The 19,920-nt window shown below is 37.4% G+C and overlaps 1 protein-coding gene across 3 annotated transcripts in view; it reads left to right on the top strand.

The window, feature by feature from the left end:
* NUP58 (nucleoporin 58) overlaps positions 1-19,920 on the top strand; it is a 41,754-nt gene that overhangs the window by 541 nt on the left and 21,293 nt on the right. For all 3 annotated transcript variants that reach the window (XM_051780120.1, XM_051780119.1, XM_051780118.1), the window contains exons 2-12: positions 3,472-3,611; positions 4,962-5,000; positions 6,450-6,602; positions 7,653-7,787; positions 10,074-10,184; positions 13,032-13,056; positions 13,493-13,558; positions 14,317-14,491; positions 15,808-15,887; positions 16,531-16,649; positions 18,693-18,775. In XM_051780120.1, the coding sequence (XP_051636080.1) occupies positions 3,472-3,611; positions 4,962-5,000; positions 6,450-6,602; positions 7,653-7,787; positions 10,074-10,184; positions 13,032-13,056; positions 13,493-13,558; positions 14,317-14,491; positions 15,808-15,887; positions 16,531-16,649; positions 18,693-18,775 (1,126 nt within the window). The remainder of the gene's footprint in view (positions 1-3,471; positions 3,612-4,961; positions 5,001-6,449; positions 6,603-7,652; positions 7,788-10,073; positions 10,185-13,031; positions 13,057-13,492; positions 13,559-14,316; positions 14,492-15,807; positions 15,888-16,530; positions 16,650-18,692; positions 18,776-19,920) is intronic.

Here is a 19,920-nt window from a genome sequence, read left to right as displayed (position 1 = left end):
CTTCCCAGGCTGCGCCTTCAGTACAGCGTAGGGAGCGATCTGTTCAGCAGCTCGTAGGAAAGGGAGCTGCTCTTTTCGCTTTGTTTTGGCCCTGGGTGCCTCCCTTCGCGGTTTTTCTTGCCGTCCTGAGCGCAGGATGTACATCAGATGCGTATCCAGGTGCTTCTTGGCAGTCAGCCTGAGCTTGTGTGTGCGGTACGAAGCTTGTTGGTTTTGAAACCCTAATGTATAGTATTGAAAGGTGAAATTCCATATATCTTTGCGAAGTTAGGTTCGACCTCGTGCTCTCTGATAGAACCTTGCATTTTTGTAGAGTTTCTCAGAGTAAAAGGAGCACTTTGATGTGCATGTGGCATACAGCAGGCTCTGGACTGAAAGCGTTAGATTTAGGTTTCTCAGAATACCTGGTAAAAGTAAAGGTAAGGAAGGAAAGTCTTGTTGCTGGTTTTTCCACCCTTTTCTGTTTCTTTACACACAACTGTACTAGCAGAGACTGTTTATTGTGACCAGCTTGCTGCTGTGCCTCAGTTGAAGATTAGGGCTGTTGTAGGGCTTTGCATTAGAGTATTTCCCAAATGTGATCAGGCAAAATTGATCACTGCAGTGTAAACTAAGCAAATAGGGTGGGCTACTCAAGGGAACTTTACCTGAAGCAGATGTATTTGGAAACACCTGTCAGAAGTGTCAGGAATTAGCATTGTGAGGGGAAGGGACAAGAACATCTGGATCTGAAGCCCATATGAGAAGGAACAAGTTTTTTGAGGCCCTCGTAATACTGTAAATTTTGTGGTCATTACGTGTTGGTGACTTTTCTTGTGTTACCTGTGCTTGGTTTTGCTGGGAGGGTTTGTTTAGGGTTTTGTGTGTTTTGGGTTTTTTAATTGATATTTGTTTATTTTAATTCTCACAGTAAAGCTTATATGGACTTGGTAAAGAGTTTAGATTTCTTTTGCTTCATGCTTTTTTAATACAGGTTTCCTGTGATTAAAATGAGCAAGTTAAAATAATATTTATTCAAAAGCAATTTTCTAAATGTACTGAAACAAGGCAAGCTCTTTTGTCTTGTTGATCTGCATTTGTTAAAAACTGCCTATTGAATTTAAATATCTTTGGTGATTTGTTTGGGTTTTTTTGTTTTTTTTTTTTTTTGTTCTAGCTGACACTTTTATCTCTTAAAAAAGCTTAATAGGTACTAATTAATAGCAGTATAGCACTCTGTATTTTTATTAATTTGTTTATTCTTACAAGCAGGGCCAGTCTTCAGGGCTATTGGTCAAGGAGTGTCATAGAGGAAGAGGGCTTTTTACTGCTCTTTGAACATCCCTCTGAACTGATTTGCTTGAGAATACGTTTGAGACTATAAGAAGCTGTTTTTCTTCTGGGTTGGATCTAAGATGGTATTGCCAGGTGTTGGGAGAAAAGGGTCTTTATTGTCTAGTCCAAGCATAAATGTTGCTCATCAGTGTGATGAGTCTAAGATTATATTCTGTTGGCCCAAAGTCTCTATGACATGCCAACCCCTCTAATTCCTGCATTGTACGAACAGCCGTTCAGGTACTTATATGCTTTCTTAATTGGTGTTCTCTTGTATGTTTTAGCCAGGTGCAATGCTTTGTTCTAGGTCTAAAATTGGTTAAGACTTGACTAGAGTGACCCAAACTCCTCTTCCTTCCATCTGTGGGGAGTAGATAGTCCTTCTGGCCCATGCTTTCTCCTACTGCTGAAGATGCTGCCATTGCTTTGTTCCTACATTTTGAATCTTTCTATCTTAAAATCCAAGCGAAATGCCACTTCATTTTATTTGGGTTGGTTTTGGTTCAGGGGTTTTTTTGTCCTCTTGTAGAGCTGAATTGCATAGTTTGTATCTTAGCTTTCTTCTACTGGAATGCTAAAATCAGAAAATTCTTCACAGAAGAGTCATCTTTTCCTGGACTGGAAGAAGATGAGAAACATAAACTCTTGACTAGGGAGAGAAGCACCGTGTTGTGTTCAAGTTTGCAAGCAGTTAGGTCATGATACTGAAGTTTGGTATGTTGAAATTTTGGGAGTAAAGAAAGCTGAAATGCTTTGAATCCTGTGGGACGCCTAGGCATGGTGGGTCTGTGTCTTTCTAAACTACTTGGCTATTCTGCTTCCCAAATAACTTTTTAAAGAATAACTCCCCCCTAGATTCTGAACTTGCAACCAACTTTTGCTGGGCTTGCCGTAAGTGGTTTTGTAGATGGCTTGAAAAGTTCTAATGCAAAAGCTAGTTATAGCCCTTTTTTTTTAAGGATTTACTTTTGGGTTTAACTTATGTTAGGAGCTGCCTTCATACAAAAGGAGAGAAGAGATAAAGGAACAGTGAGAGAATACTGAACACTTGAAACCTAAAAGATTCCTTGACAGCTGTTGCCTGGAAGTCTAAATTGCATTTTGTTTCAGTGCTACTGTTATACTATTGCAAAATGTGTCTAAGTTAGACAAAACTTACCTTTTTCCTAAAAGGACTCACAGATGGGAGCAGGAAGTTACTACAAATATATTATTCACCCGATCTTTCGTCAATTAAGAACAAAATTTTTAAAATCATAGACTCATCTGGCTGTGATTGGAGATAATAATGATTATTGTGTTCTCCTGTGTTTTGTACAATGACAGTGTGTTTTGTGCTAAATGTAAAGCTTGGTCTCTACTTGGCATGAAACCTCTAAAATGCATAGTTACCCAAAAGAAATTAAAAATGCTTAATTTTCCTTGTGATGACTGATCTCTGATTCTTTCCATCGCTTCACCTGTGAAAATAGCTCTGGAAACTTATTTCTGTAACTTTCTGACACGTAGACAGAAAAGAAAGAATGGTAGGCATGGGTCCTCTGTGGTTGGCACCTGTGTAAAAGGATAGTGTTTTGGTTAGAAAATTAATTCATACTTCAGTGTATTTTGATGGTAAGATAGGGCAAAGTTGTGCTATTGCTGTGGATGGTTCTTTGTCACTGCTTATCACTTAAGAAAGACAGAAAGCAACACTGGTTGAGGTTTCTGGTCAGAGGTAACTAACTGGACTTGTAACCTGCTTTGAAAAGATCTTCCAGATTTGTTGTCATCTTTGTGCTTCCTCTAGCACTTGTTCCCCCATTTCAGTGGAACAGGGAGAATAATCAGGCAGAACTAATGAGATGATCTAACAGGGAAAAGTTGAAATTTCCCACTGGTCTAGCAAGATCTAGCAGTTCAGCAGGAGTTGAACAAATGCTGGAGTTAGTGTCAGGGAAGCAGTGGGAGTTTGAGAGCTGTGGAAGGAAAAAGGGAAAAGGGCTTCCTCTTTCTGTTTGTGAGCAGAAAGTGAGCTTGAACTCTGTCTTGCCCAACTAGGTTGTTTGTGGTTTGAGAAAGTGAATGATGGCATTTCATAGAAATTGAAATGAGGGGTGGTGGTGGATGTTTTCATTTGGAAATATAATTATTGCTAATAGTCTTATTTTGTAATAGCTCAACAGGAGGACTTAATTTTGGAACTCTGGGCTCTTCCACTGCTACAGCAACTACATCGGCTCCTTCAGTGGGCTTTGGGAGTGGAATTTTTGGATCAAAATCAACCACTGGCTTTACACTAGGAAGCACCAGTACAGGTAGAAAAGAATTCTTGTACAGCAGAAATTTGATTCAGCAGTAAAAAAATAAATTATATGTCTGCAAAAACTGGGTCATTATAACGTGTATACTATTTTACAGTAGTTCCGTAGCTCTGAGTATTACTTACATAGTTCTGTAAAACAGTTTAATTGAGCAGTTTAAATTTATTGTGCATCATGCAGTACCAGTGCTGCAGAAACACAGATGCAATTACCAGAAAATTGCCTGGGCTATGTGTAAATTGTTCCATAATTTGGATCCTGATGTTTTTTAGAAATCTAAGTCTTGAGTCCTAAGTCCAGGATGCTCAAAGTTATGATGTAAGAATGAGTTGTATTTTGAACTAGAAAATATTTTAAAACATTTTGAAATTGTTAGCATTTGTAATGCAGTAAATGTAATCCTACAGTAGTAAACATTTCTTGGTTTGTACAACCCCCTTTGTTGGGGGTTTTTAATGTTAGCAATACACATGAAGAAATTGAATAGTATTTTCTTAGGTCTCTAATTCAGCCTATAAACAGACAGCTTCTTATAGGAGTAACGGAGTGCAAAAGAGTAGAACTTCTCTGACTGGAAGTATTTTTCTTCAGCCATCAAGCAGACATAATATATTTTACTTTGGCTCCAATATTGCTAGACAAAGTGGTCTTTTTCTTCTTGTATGCTGCTATGAGTAGATAGGGAAAGTTCTAAGAACCAATCTACTATAAAATAAATTAAGCAGTAGACTGAAAGCCTGTATTAATGTGGTTGGCTACATTGGGTAATTTTCTTTTAGCTGTCAATGACTCTTTTGATATTCTAATCAGATGGTTTTTAAAATATGAGATGGTGTAACACTGTATTCAGAATAATCTCTTTAAGTTACCAGTAGGGCAGAACCCTAAACTGAGACACAGGATTTTACAAGGAGTTTGGACTCTATAATCCTCTTTATTATACTGTAAATCTTCTGGCTTCCATGCTGATGTTATACACTACTGTATGACTGAAAAAAATACTTGATGGAATTACTAGTTTCCATTTTTTTACCTTCATTTGTTTGAAGTTTCATGCAATTCGCTATTCTGCTGTGTTAAAATCAACTTCATTGGTAGCAGTTTCTTATAAAGAAAAATGTTTTTTAAAGTCAGTTATGCTTTGATTTGTGCTGCTGGTGCTTACAAATACTGTTTTCTGTGTTAGTGTTTTATTTTAAGCACACTACAGAAGAAAACTTGTATAATAGTTGTCCCATAATGTTGCATTATTTCGGTGTTTTGTTTCATGTTTGTTATTGTCATAACTTCTCTGTGGTCTTCAATTACTCTTCTTACTCTATTTATTTGTTCTCATTCTTAAAGCCGGAACAGCAACAACTATTGCTACAGGACTGACACTAGGTAAGGACGTCATTTGTATTTTAATGTTATACAGACACAAGAAAACCTCAGGAGGTAGATCTTTCTTGTAATGCAGAGTTAGTGATCATATCTGAGCATGTATATCCCAGCCCAAAAGTTAAGACTGCAAACCAGAGTGAGGCCCTGCACTTCTGGACACTGTTACTTGTTAAAGGGTTATTCAATTCCTGTACAACAGTCACAGTGAAAAGTTAGACTTTGTTTTTATGTTCCCCTAATGAGCTTCATCCTTCAGCAGAGGGGAGGTAGAATATGTTATCAAAGAATTATTAATACAGAATTTCTTGGTCTAACGAACTCTGTGTGAACAGGTCTGTTTGGTAATTATCTCTTTTAGAAGAATAAAGAGGGTTGAAATGGAACAGACTTTGAGAATATTTTTGGTTTCTCTGATGCACCTGGGGTGACTGTTTTTCAGCTGTCATTACAAATACGGGAATATGTGGGTTGTTGTTGGGTTGTTTTGTTTCGCATTTGGTTTTTTTTTCTTTTTAAATATGGGCTGCTGAGGTCTGAAGAGTAACTGAACTTGAGTACCACAAATGTTGGGGATGGGAGTGGTGCTACAAGACTCACCGAAGTCAAAGAACTTAGGAAACCATACTATAAATAAATAGGAAAAATAGTGTTGAATAAAGAAGCAAATGAAATGGGCAGAAGAAGGGAGGAGCAGCTGTTAACCCAGAAGAGACTGTGTGATGCATGGAAGCCAGTACTATGGACATGACCATTAATTCTCTTCAATAGCTGAATGAAATGATTTAATCCAAAACAAACAGCAGTTACTGAGAATACAAACAATGTGTTTACTGTTGTGGTTTCTGGATGTATGTGCACACTCCTCTTTTACTTTGGAGTATGGATTCTAGAATGCGAAATGTGTTCCTACCATGAAAACAGCACAAAGTGTGAACTTTTATTTATTTTACTTTAGAAGTGTTCAAAAGCAAAGTTTGTGGCAATAACATCCTAACAAGTTTTCCATGTTTGCAAATTGAAAGGATATGTGCATTCATTTTGGTATGCACATCCAACTGAGAATTTTTACTCTGTGTTTTGAGCAGTATTGTTTATAGCTCCAATTACCTATATTTGTGTCATCTACTAGATACTCTTGGTGGAAGCTCTTTTTTTTTTTTTTTTTTTGTTACAGTTTTTTTAGATTGCCACTAGATATAATTGCCAGTCCACGATTAAAGCCTATTGGATCCCTATTAATTCTGGAGCTAAAAATGCCTGTGCAATTGATGTAAACATCTGAAATTTATTTGAAAGCGCTGTGGGGATATTTTACGTGATGCAAGTGATCTTGCACACTGTGGTACTCGTGATGGTTAAATGGGAAGAATGCAGAAAAGATGGTGAATTTAGCATTCATTCTTAAACAGAATGTTCCAAGAGCAATAATTGGTTTTGGGTTTCTTTTAGGCACGCCTGCCACCACATCAGCGGCTACTACAGGCTTTAGTTTAGGTTTCAACAAACCTGCAGCTTCAGCCACACCATTTGCTTTACCTGTTACTTCTACCTCAGCGGGTGGCCTGTCATTATCATCTGCTCTTACATCAACTCCTGCTGCAGGTAGGAAAATGTTTAGGGGTTTGGGGGGGTTTTGTTTGCTTTTTTTAACAGGAAATCTCTATTGTAAAACAGTTCTATGTTTTTTTTTTTTCATTATTTACATAATTTTATGGTCCTTAAATGAAAAGGTTCAATGGGCTTCTTGAGTTCTAAATTTGAGTACTCTAATACAGATAGAATTATGGCCAGTATGCCAGGTGATGTAGACACTATATAATCTAAGTCATTAGAATTGTAGCAAGAGTTACGAAGAACAATAGCTGTTCGTCACGTAAAATCATCTTTCATATTGTTAACTCCAGGCTGAAAGCTTCCTGCTTTCAACAGCTGTGAAGTCTGAAAAATGTCTGCCTATTGCAGATGGCCTGAAATGGTTGACTAGTAGCAGAAATAAGTTTTTTTCCAAATTACTTCTCGTACTGATGTACACCTGCTGTCATATTTAACTCAGCTGAACTGCACCATGCATGATAATAATTTAGACTGGAGTTCATTTTTCTTAGCCTTAGGAGACTGCATTTGAGCTCAGCTATCTGTGCCCTCTGTGCTCTGTCCCTTTATGCTTATGGTCTTTCTCTACTTGATTCTTCTCTCTCCTACCAAAAGCTGGGATGCTTAATTTCAGAAGATAGCTCAAACTACCATGAAAATGTTCTTGTATCATGTGTCTTGTGTAAATATTTTAATGCTAAGCATAAACATTAAAATTTCAGCATTTTAGTATAAAAATCAGTAGCATTTATGGGTTCCATTATGCTGTAAAATAAATTCTGTGCCAGATTCTAGGTTCTCTAGTGTTCAGGGGGACTGCCAAAATTTCTGTATAGTTGCAGGTAAATATAGACTGATCAGGGTTATGTGGTCGTATAACAAAATAACATATAATTAAAAGTCTATGGCTGTGGTTGAAGAATCTGAAGGAAATAAAAATGTCTGAGTTTATTATCCAATTATGATGAACATGCTGTTCAGACCTTTCAGTTATTTGAGATTGTCTATGGACACATTTGAATGCAGTGTCTGCATGAAGCTGGTTTCCTTTCTCTGCAGGAACTACTGGCTTTACATTAAATTTGGGTGGCACAACTGCTCCAACTACAACTGCTTCCACAGGCCTTTCCTTAGGAGGAGCCTTAGCAGGTTTAGGAGGTTCACTCTTCCAGAATACAAGCACAGCAGCAACAGGTAAGTTAGTTTTTTTGCTCCTTCTGTCTCAAAACACTGAAATTTAGTGTGTGATTGTACAAATTCATAACTTAAGTTTATACAAAGTCTTAATCCTGCGGAATTGTAATTTTTAACAGTGCTATGGTTAAGAACAGTGTTGCTGTCCATGGACAATAAAAATTAAATCTGAAATAATTGTCTCCTTTCTTATTCTTAAATGTGTTTGTACTTAATACTTTTTTAAAATGAAAATGCAAGGAAATCTTTGTCGTTGTCATAATTGACTCAAGGAAGTTACTCGTATATGGGAGAGGGCAATGATACAAAAATATCTATAACTGGAGAAGTTGAAAGCTCCTTATTTTGGTGGGTTTTGGTCTGAATAAAATCTTTTACTGTTAATGTTGTCATTTCATGGCTTCCTGTTTTTTTCAGCTCTAGAGGAAGAATTTGTGCTTTGTTGTAGTTTTGGTAACACTGCTCTTAAATGAAACAGAAAGATAGTTATGCCATCATAGAATGGTTTGGGTTGGAAGAGACTTTAATGATCATCTAGTTCCAACCACCCTGCCAAGGGCCGGAATGCCATCCACTGGACCAGGTTGTTCATGGCCCCATCCAGCCTGACCTGGAACACTTCCATAGATGGGGCATCCACAACTTGTCTGGGCAACCTGTGCCAGTGCCTCACCATGCTCACAGTAAAGATTTCTTCCTAATATCTAATCTAAACTTACTCTTTCAGTTTGAAGCCATTCCCACTACCCTGTCACTATCTGCCCCTGTAAAAAGTCACTCTCCCTCTTTTTTTTTTTTTTTTTTTTTTTAAGCCTCCTTTGGAAGGCCACAGCGAGGCCTCCCTGGAGCTGCCTTATCTCTAAGCTGAACAACCCCAGCTCTCTCAGACTGTCTTCATAGGAGAAGTGCTCCAGCTTTCTGAGCATCTCTCTAACCCTCTGGGCTCACTCCAACAGGTTCGTGTATTTCTCATGCTGAGGACCCCATAGCTGGATGCAGCATTCCAGGTGGGGTCCCATGAGGGCAGAGCAGAGAGGCAGAATCACCTCCCTCAACCTGCTGGCCGTGCTGCTTTTGATGCAGCCCTAGGATATGATTAGCTTTCTGGGCTGCAAGCACACACTGTTGGCTCATGTCCAGCTTTCCATCCACAAGAGTTCCCAAGTCTTTCTCCTTGGCGCTGCTCTCAATGGGTTCTCCCGATCTGTATTCAAGTCTGGGATTTCTCCCGAACTAGGTGTAACACCTTGCACTTCATGAGGTTCTCATGGACCTAATTCTCAAGCTCATCCGGGTCTCTCTGGATGGCATCCCTTCCTGCTGTTGTGTCAGCTGTACTGCTCAGCTTCATGTCCTCTGCAGACTTGCTGAGGGTACACTTGATCCCACTGCCTGTGTCACTGGTGAAGATATTGAAGAGTACCAGTCCCAAGACAGAGCCTTGAGGGACACCACTCATCACTGGCCTCAGTTTGGACATAGAGCCATTGACCATACCTCTGGCTGCATCCAGCCAGCCAATTCCTTATCCACCGAATAGTCCACCCTTCAAATCCATGCTTCCAATTTGGAGATAAGGATGTTGCTTGGGACCATGTCAAAGGTCCCAGACAGAAGTCTAGGTAGATGACAACAGTCAGTCTTACCTTGTCAGCAGTTGCAGTCACTCCTTCATGGAAGGCCCCCAGACTGGTCAGGCACAATTTGCCTTTAGTGAAGCCATACTGTCTGTCTCAAACTGCCTCCTTGTCTTGCATGTGCCTTAACATTGCTTCCATGAGGGTCTGCTCCATGACTTTTCCAGGCACAGAGGTGAGGCTCAGTGGTTTGTAGTTCCCCAGGTCTTCCTTTCTCACCTTTTTAAGAATAGGAGCGATGTTTCCCTTTTTCCAATCACCGGGGACTTTGCCTGACCACCGTGACTTTTCAGACGTGATGAAGAGTGTCCTGGCAACATCATCAGCGAGTTCCCTCAGGATCCTGGGATGCATATTATCACAGACTTATGGCTATTCAGCTTCATCAAGTGGGCTCAAACTGGCTCTTTGTTAAAGTTAGTGATCTAATTAGTTACCAAGTAACATGAAGAAATTGCATAAAACACTTATGTAAAGTTGTATGAAACTTCATGCAGTTTGTTTTCTTCTCTGCTTATTTTGCATATTTTTCAATCCAAGTGTAAATGGACGCTGAAACTGTGAGCAAGTTTATATATGCTTTTAGTTTAAAATAAGTTTGAATTATCAACACTTGAAGTGCAAAAATGCTGTTTGGATTTTTTTATAGGACTTGGGCAGAATGCTTTGGGTTTGACTCTAGGCACAACTGCGGCTCCTTCAACTACTGCCAATGAAGGTCTTGGTGGCATTGACTTTAGTAGTTCTTCAGACAAAAAGAGTAAGTTTTTTTTAAATATTCTTTTTTTTTTTTTTTAATTGAGAGAGTTGTCAGAACACTACGGCAAAGACACCATTTCATTGTGTGAGGAGTGGGGAATTGAAGCTGTCGACTTTTAATTTCCTCTTCCTTACAAGGCATTTCAGTTAAATTCATTCTTTGATATTGTGCTTGTACAGAAGAACAAGATCTTGTGTGCAAATGCAATGTAATGTAAATGAACTTATTTATGTAAAAATAAGTGTAGGCTAGTGTCATGCTTGAGAACCAGGATCTCAACCCTTTAGCTTTCGGGGAGTGAAGACTCACAGGGCTGCTCGCTGGTCGCAGGTTTCTAAAGAGCTCTATGTCAGATTGTCACTAGAGGGAGGAACAGAGCTGTTTAAGTAGTGCTAATATGTACTGCTTTGAAATCAGCATTCTCCAGCTGTAAAAGATCTTAAACTTGGTTTCTTCTTTTGAAAGCCTGCACAATTAAAATGGACTAATTTTACGTGTTATTCTTCAAATCTGTGTTTCTGATGGTGCATAGTTCTATTTGATACGTTCTATCCAGATTGTTATAACAAGTTACAAAAACTTCTGTGGTAGCTTCAAAATACTTAAGTAAGGAACTATTGAGCATTGATATGTGGACACTTAATAATTGCTTTTATACTTCCAGAGTAAGTCTTGCTTTTATACTTCCAGAGTAAGCTTAACTAAAGCTGATTCTAAAATGTGCATTTTCTCTGGTGAATCAGAGCTGTTAATTGAATTTCTTGATTTCATTCAGGAGTGAAATTTTGAATTGGGTATGCCAATAGCTAAAAGAGAAAAAAAAAAATAGAAACTCTATGAAACCACTTTTGCAGAGTAACATAAGTTGTGGAGAGAGAGGTCTCCTTACTTGTAGAAGAGAGGGCATATTGTCTGTCCAAAGTGGAGTGCTCTGCATGATGCTGTTTTTGGTGTTTATTACCGAAACTGGGAGTGGTGAAAAGCTTTGATTCCTGTGTACTTGTGGGATTTCCATTACTATAATACTGGGATATCACAACACTTCTGTAACATACAAGTGTCATGAAATGAGGACCAGAGAACCACAGACTCAAAATCTACTTTGGTAGTAGTGTCGTTTTGTTCATCTCTTCAGGGAGAAACTTGTGTGAGTATCTGAATTGTCCTATATATTGAAGAGTGGAACTGTGTCAGTTGGACTGTCAGGATAAGCAGAAATCCCTTAGCTAAGCAGTGGGAAATGTCAAAGGAGACTGTTTTTTGTGGTTTTGTTTTAATTTAGCAGTGTTTCTCATAATGGCTAGTGCTGGCTTAAGCAGCCCTGACAAATATCCCTATTTAGGTGCTGCTACTTAGTTCTGTCAGTATACTTGTTAGTACTACTATATGAGGAACTGTGTTAAGGTTTGAGAGTGGTGGTTTCTATGATTTTGAGGTTTTTATTTCTTTTTCCTCATGATAAAGGAAGCAGGAGATGTGGCTAGCAAAGAAAAGTGCCCTAGGAATCCCAGGGCAGATACGGACTAGCACCTATGTTCTCTCCTCTGCAATTGGTTATAAAAGCTTTTCCTTCTAAAAACTGACTGTCCTGTATTTCTTTAAAATATGGTTGCAGGAAAAAAAAAACTGTTCTAATTTTTACTCATGTATTGCTAAAAAGAATGTTAAAAAATGTAAAATCTGAAGCACTTGCTTGCCCAGAAAGTAGCAAAATCTGATTTCAAATCTGCATGTTTTACTTTATAAGTATTGTCCTGATGTACAGCAACAACAAAACAAACAAAAAAAAAAGAGAAAAGGTGACTGGAGAAAGCAAAGCATATTTAGTTTCCTGCCTAATTTTTCAGTTATCAGCAGAGAAAGTCCTAAATTCTGGTGTTTATCCCTCCCACTTTTTTTCCTCCCAACTTGCTATAGATTATTTTTTTTCCCTTAACAAAAGGCATAAGGAATGGTTGTGAGTGCAGGATCTCTAATGTACTGGGTGACAGTCTGTAGACAGTTCAAGTAGATGTTGCTTCCAAAAGTAGTAGCTACTCCTGGCAGGAGCACCTGACTTGTGCAACAGTTTGTGGCACTAGCATTAGCTGCATAGCTACTTTCTGTCTTGGTGGCACTGAGAGCGAAGACAGAACGTGAATTGGATCCAGCTGAAGATGAAGCCAGTTTCTTGGCTTTCTGAGTGAGTGTTCTTCCTAGGAGACTGCTGTGGTATGGGATGCAATTACTGTCCTTGGCCATAACTAGAAATAGTCATGATCTGTGTTATTCATGATACTGTTTTCAGCTGTGTTCTGTCACTCAGAGGCATTTGGCATCTTAGTCCACAGATGTGTGATTTGGCGTGTGCAGGTGGTAGATAAGCAGTAACATCTTCAGTTCTGTAAAACCTCATTACTGAAGTAGCAGAATTCTTAGGGAACTCCAGTGGGCAAACGTTCATTACCTTTGTATTTGAGAGGAAAGTGCTGCTGCTGAATTTAAATACTTGAATGTTTCGTGGGTGCAGGTCTAAGTGAGTTGTGGTTGCATAAACAGGAACAGATTTCTTATGCAACTGCAGTTGTTTATGCATTTGTAGTGACTTACGTAGTGCCAAAAGATGTTTTGTGTTACTCGGTGTGCCAAGAAATTAGCACCTCAACTGTTGAAGCATTGGTTGTGAAAAGACAGTTATCTGTGAAGGGGGTGTAAATTAAATCTTTCTTTTATGGCTAGTCTAATCTGTTCTGCTTATCAAAAGAAACCAAGCAGATGTAGTCATTAGTTCTTCCCTAAAATCTTATTAAGGTTGTTTTGTTTGTTCTTCGAAGCTTTATTTCTGACCTACAGTTTTTATTTTTCTAGGTGATAAAACAGGAACAAGACCAGAGTAAGTGTCAGATTTTCTTTGCAGTCCATGTCTTATTAGAAAACAGCTAAAAAAAATTTTAGCTTTTCTACCGATTTGATATTGAAAAAAGAGTAGATGTACATAACCAACATTTGCAGTATGAGCAATTTAGTAGTGTTGGTTTGTCATTTTAAATGTGGCAATTCTTCCTTTAAATGCTTATTTGGCAGCTGCTGTAGGCTGATCATCTGGTCTGAAAAATGGTTTCTGCAAATGTGTATAATGATTACACCGCAAGCTTGGACCCTGGCTTAGTATCAGTAGTGTGCATTAATCCTAATCATTCCTAGCTGCAACATTTGTGCAGTGGGTGCAGAACTAATCACTCACTTGAATGATTTAGTGATATTTGGTAGTTATGCAGAAATGTTTGGCAATATGAAAACACCATCTAAACATTCATTGTCTCTCATAGAGATAACAAAGCACTGAAGGATGAAAATCTACCTCCAGTAATCTGTCAAGATGTAGAAAATCTACAGTAAGTAGTGGTTTTTATTTGTGATAATTGATTAACTGAAGTACTGTTGATGCTCTATGTCAGGAACACCCTACTGGCGGCTGCATGGAGCCCAAGGCCTTTTGACAGGTCAACTTTGAGAACAGAGTAGATGGGTAATTTTAGTAGCTGAAGTCTTAGTCTGGCCTTTTTTCAGTCTCTCTTTTTCATGCATTTATGCAAATGGGCCTGTCCAACAATATGCCCTTGGAATCTTAGCCATCTCTCTAGGAGTATTAAACTTGTTGCACATGTATAGTTAGTATTGAACCTTATGTCCATATTGCATGTGTATTGTGGCTCTCATATGGAGTAGAGAACTGCAAAAGAGCCTTCCCTCGGGCAGGGAGGGAATGGGTTGTAGACTTGGCTGCATGTCACTGTATTTGTGAGTTCAAAATAGTAATTGCTTTTATATAGATGCTATATATTACTACATATATATAGCATTAAAAATATCTTAGTTTGTCATTCAGCATGACATGTTTAAACACTTGCTATTTGAAGTTAAGGGTTTGGGGGAGGGGTTTGTTTTCATTTCTGTTTTGTACTTTTACAGTATTAGCATGCTAGGAGTTAAGATAGTACTGTGCCATACAGTAATTTTACTGTTCAGTACTTGGTTTTGAAAAAAATAGTAGCCGTTTAAGTAATATGACCAAGAGGTAAACAGTTGGGTACTTCAGATTCAATATGTTATGTTTATTTCTTCTTCACCCCCCTCTTTTTACCTTCCCCAGGAAATTTGTGAAAGAACAAAAGCAAGTTCAGGAAGAAATTAGTAGAATGTCCTCTAAAGCAATGCTTAAAGTACAAGAAGACATTAAAGCTTTGAAACAGCTTCTGTCTGTAGTTGCCAGTGGATTACAGAGAAACACTCTTAATATTGACAAGCTGAAAGTTGAAACTGCACAGGTATAAATTAATATAAATTTTGTTATGTAGAGTTTGTATGTTGATTGTTTCATGTAGGATAACTAGCCTTCTTTATCAGTAAAGTTAACACATGCATCCAAACTAAAACAGTTGTAAAAAAAATGAAAAATTGAATCACTTCTGATCTATTTGAAGTTACCGGAGGAGACTGAAATCTGTGAAGTCAGTATTTTGAGATAAGTACAACAGCAGTAAAAATGACCTTTATTCAGGAAAGCATTCCTACCTAGCAGAGGCAACAGAAGGGAATGTGTGCCCACTTTAGTTCAGTGTCAGTAATATATTCAGCTGCTAGTGAAGACACATTTGTAACAACGCGCTGGACTCCGGAGCAGCAAAAATGCAAGTATATGTTCTTCTGATGACTTTGAAAATAAACGACCAAACAAAAAAACACTCCATAGTATTTCAGGAACCTAAATATCATAATTAGCACTAGTTTTCATTTAGTGAACTTGAGTCACAACTCTGTCCACCAGTCTGCATCTTAGCTTTGCAGACAGTTTGAGCTTGAGTTTTGATGCAAATGCTTTTCAGGTGAAGTTCTGTACCACTTTTTATTTCATCTAGCGTGTCAAGTACTGCTATATAAATAAGTAATATTTTATTCTAAAGTAAAAATGTTGATTTTTTTCTGTATTTTATTCTCTAGTTGTGCATTGCCAACAATTTTCTGTGAAAACAAAAACTTGTTAATTATATTCTCATATTTCTGTACGTGATGCAGTTGAGTATAATCACAGAACCAGGCACTGAGAAATTCTTAATGGTAGTTATTAGAAATATTAAACAGAAGTGTATGCTGTAATTATCATGCATAACATGATCATTTCCATAGAGAAGTATTTTTCTAAACTAGTTAATATTTTTTTAAAAAAGATAAAATAATCCTTCTTGCTCTGTTTCTTCTCTTTTAGGTGTGTTACTTCCTTGCACTTGAATGTTCCTTTTTTTCCCCTCTAGTCCTCAGTAATTATAACAATATTTCTGAAGTACAATAGAAAGATCTAATCTCTGACAGCTTAGTGTAATATTTTCTCAACTTTTGAGTGCTTAAAGTGCTTTCAGTATGTGCTATCTTTTTTTCCTTCCCCAAACTTCTGTTAGTATTTGCAATTCTCCAACTTTCTAGCAGTCTGTTCTTTGGAGAAATTCTGGTCAGATTCTATCACGATTTTAACATAAATATATGAAGAAAATACTTTATGTGAACGAATAGTAGAGTCCTAGCTATTTTTCTTTTTGAACACTCCATACAGAACCTTATATTTTATTAATTTTCCCTATTTATTTAGGAGCTAAAGAATGCAGAAATAGCATTACGAACTCAGAAAACTCCTCCTGGTCTTCAGCACGAAAATACAGCCCCAGCAGAGTGAGTTGCTGTTATTCGTAAAAATAGTCAATGATACAGCTTGAAGAAGAGAAGAAATGAGGAGACCTTTTTGCAGCCTTTCAGTACTTAAAAGGGGCTTGTAGAAAAGACAGGGACAGACTTTTTAGGGGGCCTATTAAAACAAGGGGTAATGATTTTAAATTGAAGAGGGTAGATTCAGACTAGATATAAGGAAAATCTTTTACGGTGAGGGTGGTAAAACACTGGAAAAAGTTGCCCAGAGAGGTGGTGAATGCTTCATCCTTGAAAACATTCAAGGTCAGATTGTACAGAACTCTGAGCAACCTGATCTTATTGAAGATATCCATGCTTATGGGAGAGGATTTGGAAGGGACCTTTCAAGGTCATCTAGTTCAACCTAATCATTCTGTGATTCTGTGAACTTATTACAATTTTTTTCTGCTTTTTGTAGCATGGAGTGCTTCATAGAATCAGTGTTTTCTTTCTGCATTTAATTTATCTTAGTGTCTTAGACTTCCAGTAGTAAAGTGATGTCAATAATGTCATAGAACATAACACTGCAATGAATTGAATGAAAATTGGCAGCTAATACAGATCAGATAAAAAGTATTGGCGAAATAACGAAGTATAATTATACAATTTCTTTGATTTACTCATCTAGCTACTTCAGAATCTTGGTCGAACAGTTTGAAGTACAGCTGCAGCAATACAGGCAGCAAATAGAAGAACTGGAAAATCATCTTGCTACTCAAGCAAATAATTCACACATAACTCCACAAGGTAAATGTTTCAGTTTTAATCTTTCATACATGAAGAATTTAGCGAACTTATACCTTTAACATAAACTTAGTAATTAATCTCTCTCCTCTCTTGTTATTGTTGGCTTTTCTCATTTAATGTACAGAAATTAGTGTTCAGATATATTCCTTAGTTCTTCAATGTAAGAATTTGAAATTAAAGGTTAAATTCATAAAGGTTCTTGAGCTTTTGAAGATGGATCCAGTTTCTGAGGTGTTATTTGTTAGCTTGGTTTGTTTTGACATCCACATCTCCCTCCAGCATCTAGGTGATGTCTGGCACCTTCTGTTTTGCACTGGGCTGTCTGACCAGGCAAATAGGAGTGCTTCCTCTGCCAGCTCCAGATCAAAATGGGAACTTTTCCTTAGTTTGGAGCCTGTTGGTATTGCCTTCAGCTCTGATCGACTAAGAAAATTTAGTCTTGTTTGCTGCCACATCATTCAGTCTTGAGAACACCTTTCTGGTTAAAGAATACTGACCTCTGGACAGTAGTCTTCTACTGTTTGGTTACCATTCCTGTGATCATAGACAGTTTTATATTTTGGGCCATTTTAGATACAGGTCCTGCAATAAGCAGTGATTTCAAGTGCATGTCTTTCTGTGCTAAATGGTATTTGAAAATCTTGCCATCACAGGATGGTACATAAACTATGGACCTTATATGTCAAAAAGAAAGAGGACTGTGTAGACATAGCTTCCAGAGTAGAAAATCTGCTGAATCCTGAGGGTCCTCTCTTTTTCTGTGTGGCCTTCTTGTTCATCAAGAGTATGAGAGGGATGCCTTCACAGATTTTCCTAAGGTTTTTCAGCAGTTTCTGCTAGAATCTAAAGGTTCCTTGCTTGTGTGGACAAGGCTCAATCTGTTGTGCCAGTACGAGCATACTGTCAACAAATGATGTCAACACTGTATTGCATATGTAGCCTTTACCATACAGGAAAAACGTAGTTTGCCATGCAGGACTCCATGACTCAGAATGTTCTGAAAATTTTGAAGTGTCTAGTATTCAGTATCAATAAATTGCCTCCAGAGTCTTTGGAAACTTGTGGCCAGTCTTCCTAGACACCACTGCCTTCACAACCCTGCAGGGTGGCATGATGCTAATTCCACAGTTTTTTGATTTTATAATGGAGAATTTCCCCTATGGACAGGCAGACATTTTCAGTTCAAGAATCATTGCTAGACCATGCATCTTCAAGAACTTGATAGCTATTATTTGCATTTCAGTCGGTTATATGCATCCTTCAGAGGAAATACAGCTGATCTTTTTACAATAAAAGACCACTTCAGCACTCTTGTCCTCCACTTTTGTACGTTGCTTCTTTGAGAAAAGCATTTTTTTGTCAGCAGATGCCTCATTTTGTCAAAATCTTTGAGATTTCCCTTTTAATACTAAAATTTTATGTTAGTTGGGTCAGTGCCCTGAAAATACTTTCATATCTTTGTAGGACGTGGGATATCCTAAATACAAGACTTTTGTGAGCAAGAAGGTCCCTGTTGTTTCTCTTTGTTTATGATGTGCTTGTGGATTGAACTAGATTAAGAGTTCCCATGATGCTTGTTAAAATTATGTCTTTTAAATGTAAATAAATCTTCCATTCTACTGCTGTCTCTGACAAAATCAACTCAACACTTAACGGTGCTTTAAGTCAGAAAGAGTGGAAAATATATACAAATGCAAGAAAATTTCATTTAACTGTGTATAGGTAAAAGCTGATGAGGTGAAAATGTTCCTTTGTAATTGGATAAAGTTAGTTTAAATATTATTTTTTAGCTTTGCAGATGATAGAATCATAGGTAACTATTTACTGTATATATAAAAATAAATCTGAGAAAAGAGTACTTTTCAAAATAAAGTTTGAAGCCTTGTGTCACCCAATTGCTGTAATCCTGTATATCTTATAGCCATTAACTTGTTCACATGCTTGTGCTCTGTGGGTTTTGGGTGAGCTTCTTAATTTAGTATAAATACTAAATCTTCTGGTAATGAGATTGTCACTTACCAGCCTTTTACATGCCTCTTACAGATTTGTCTATGGCTATGCAGAAAATCTATCAAACATTTGTAGCTTTAGCTGCACAACTTCAATCAATCCATGAAAATGTAAAGGTATGTTGTTTTCATGTGTTCCTGTGTATTTAGTGAAAGGACTGCAAAGAGTTGTTTTTTTGAAAATATATCTTTAGGTTTTCTTTTCTCTTTTTTTCCCGCTTCTGTTAATTTCACTGCTTCTAAAAATTTTCAAACTGTCCTAGAGAAGTACTTTGATTAAAAAAGTAACTTTTGTTCCAAACTGAAGTCAAATTTGAAGTATTTACTGGTAGTAATGACAGCAACTGGCCACAATCACTTGGGTAACAAAATGTTTTTCATTTAACTCCTTTCCTTATAACTGTTGATCAGTTTTTGAAATGTCTTAGATTTCATGCTTTTATATTTTGATTTTTGCCTAATGACCTCTTGATCTCAAACAAAGATGATTTAAATCTGCTCTTGATCAAATAGGTAATAGGAGAAAAAAAGTAAGTTTCCATATATAAGATTTTTCAGCATATCAAAGAATTGAGGTTAAAATTGTATTCTGGCTAGTTTAATTTCTTTGAACCTGGATTTCATGGTAAGTTGTATGTATAGAAGGAAAAAAGACTACTGTGAAAAAAATGCTTATGTATCAAAGGTCCTAGTTAGGTTGTTTTTTTTTTCCATCATGGACTCTGGCTTGATTTTTCCCATTTACAGTTTTGGAGATGTTGACAAAATGTCACTGTTCTACAATCCATAATTTTTTTGAAAACGTCAGAACCCTTCTTGGTTACAAAAAACAAAACAAACCAACTTGGAGAGGAGTACAAGTGTTTGTTTCTGCTAAGTGACTTCCTTAATGGAAATAGATATCTTAAATCTTATTTCCTTCTCTAAGTTTCTTCTGGAAAGTATTGTTAGTTCTCTAAACATCTGAAACTTTTTACTTTTCCTGAATAAAGTTCAGGAATACTGAGGATCTTGTATGATCTAGATTGCTTTGATGGCATTGCTTCTGTCAGCATAGATACTCACTGGTTTACAGCCACCTGCCATCAGATATTTGTGCTGCTCTTGGTTAACTCTGTTTTGGTAACAGGTATGGAATATGTAAAATACTCCATATTTTCAGCAGAATTACACAAAAAGTGCCCCGAATATCTTCAGGGCAGTTCACTTCCGAGATGTCTGTGTAGCCTGAACTCATGCAGTGGTCTTTGTGCTGAGTTATT

Source organism: Manacus candei, unplaced genomic scaffold, assembly GCF_025592945.1.
Source record: "Manacus candei isolate 608988 ecotype Guabito, Panama unplaced genomic scaffold, ASM2559294v1 h1tg000014l, whole genome shotgun sequence".
NCBI lineage: Eukaryota > Metazoa > Chordata > Aves > Passeriformes > Pipridae > Manacus > Manacus candei.
The sequence above is the reverse complement of the archived record's forward strand: the minus strand, read 5'-3'. Positions and strand labels throughout refer to the sequence as shown.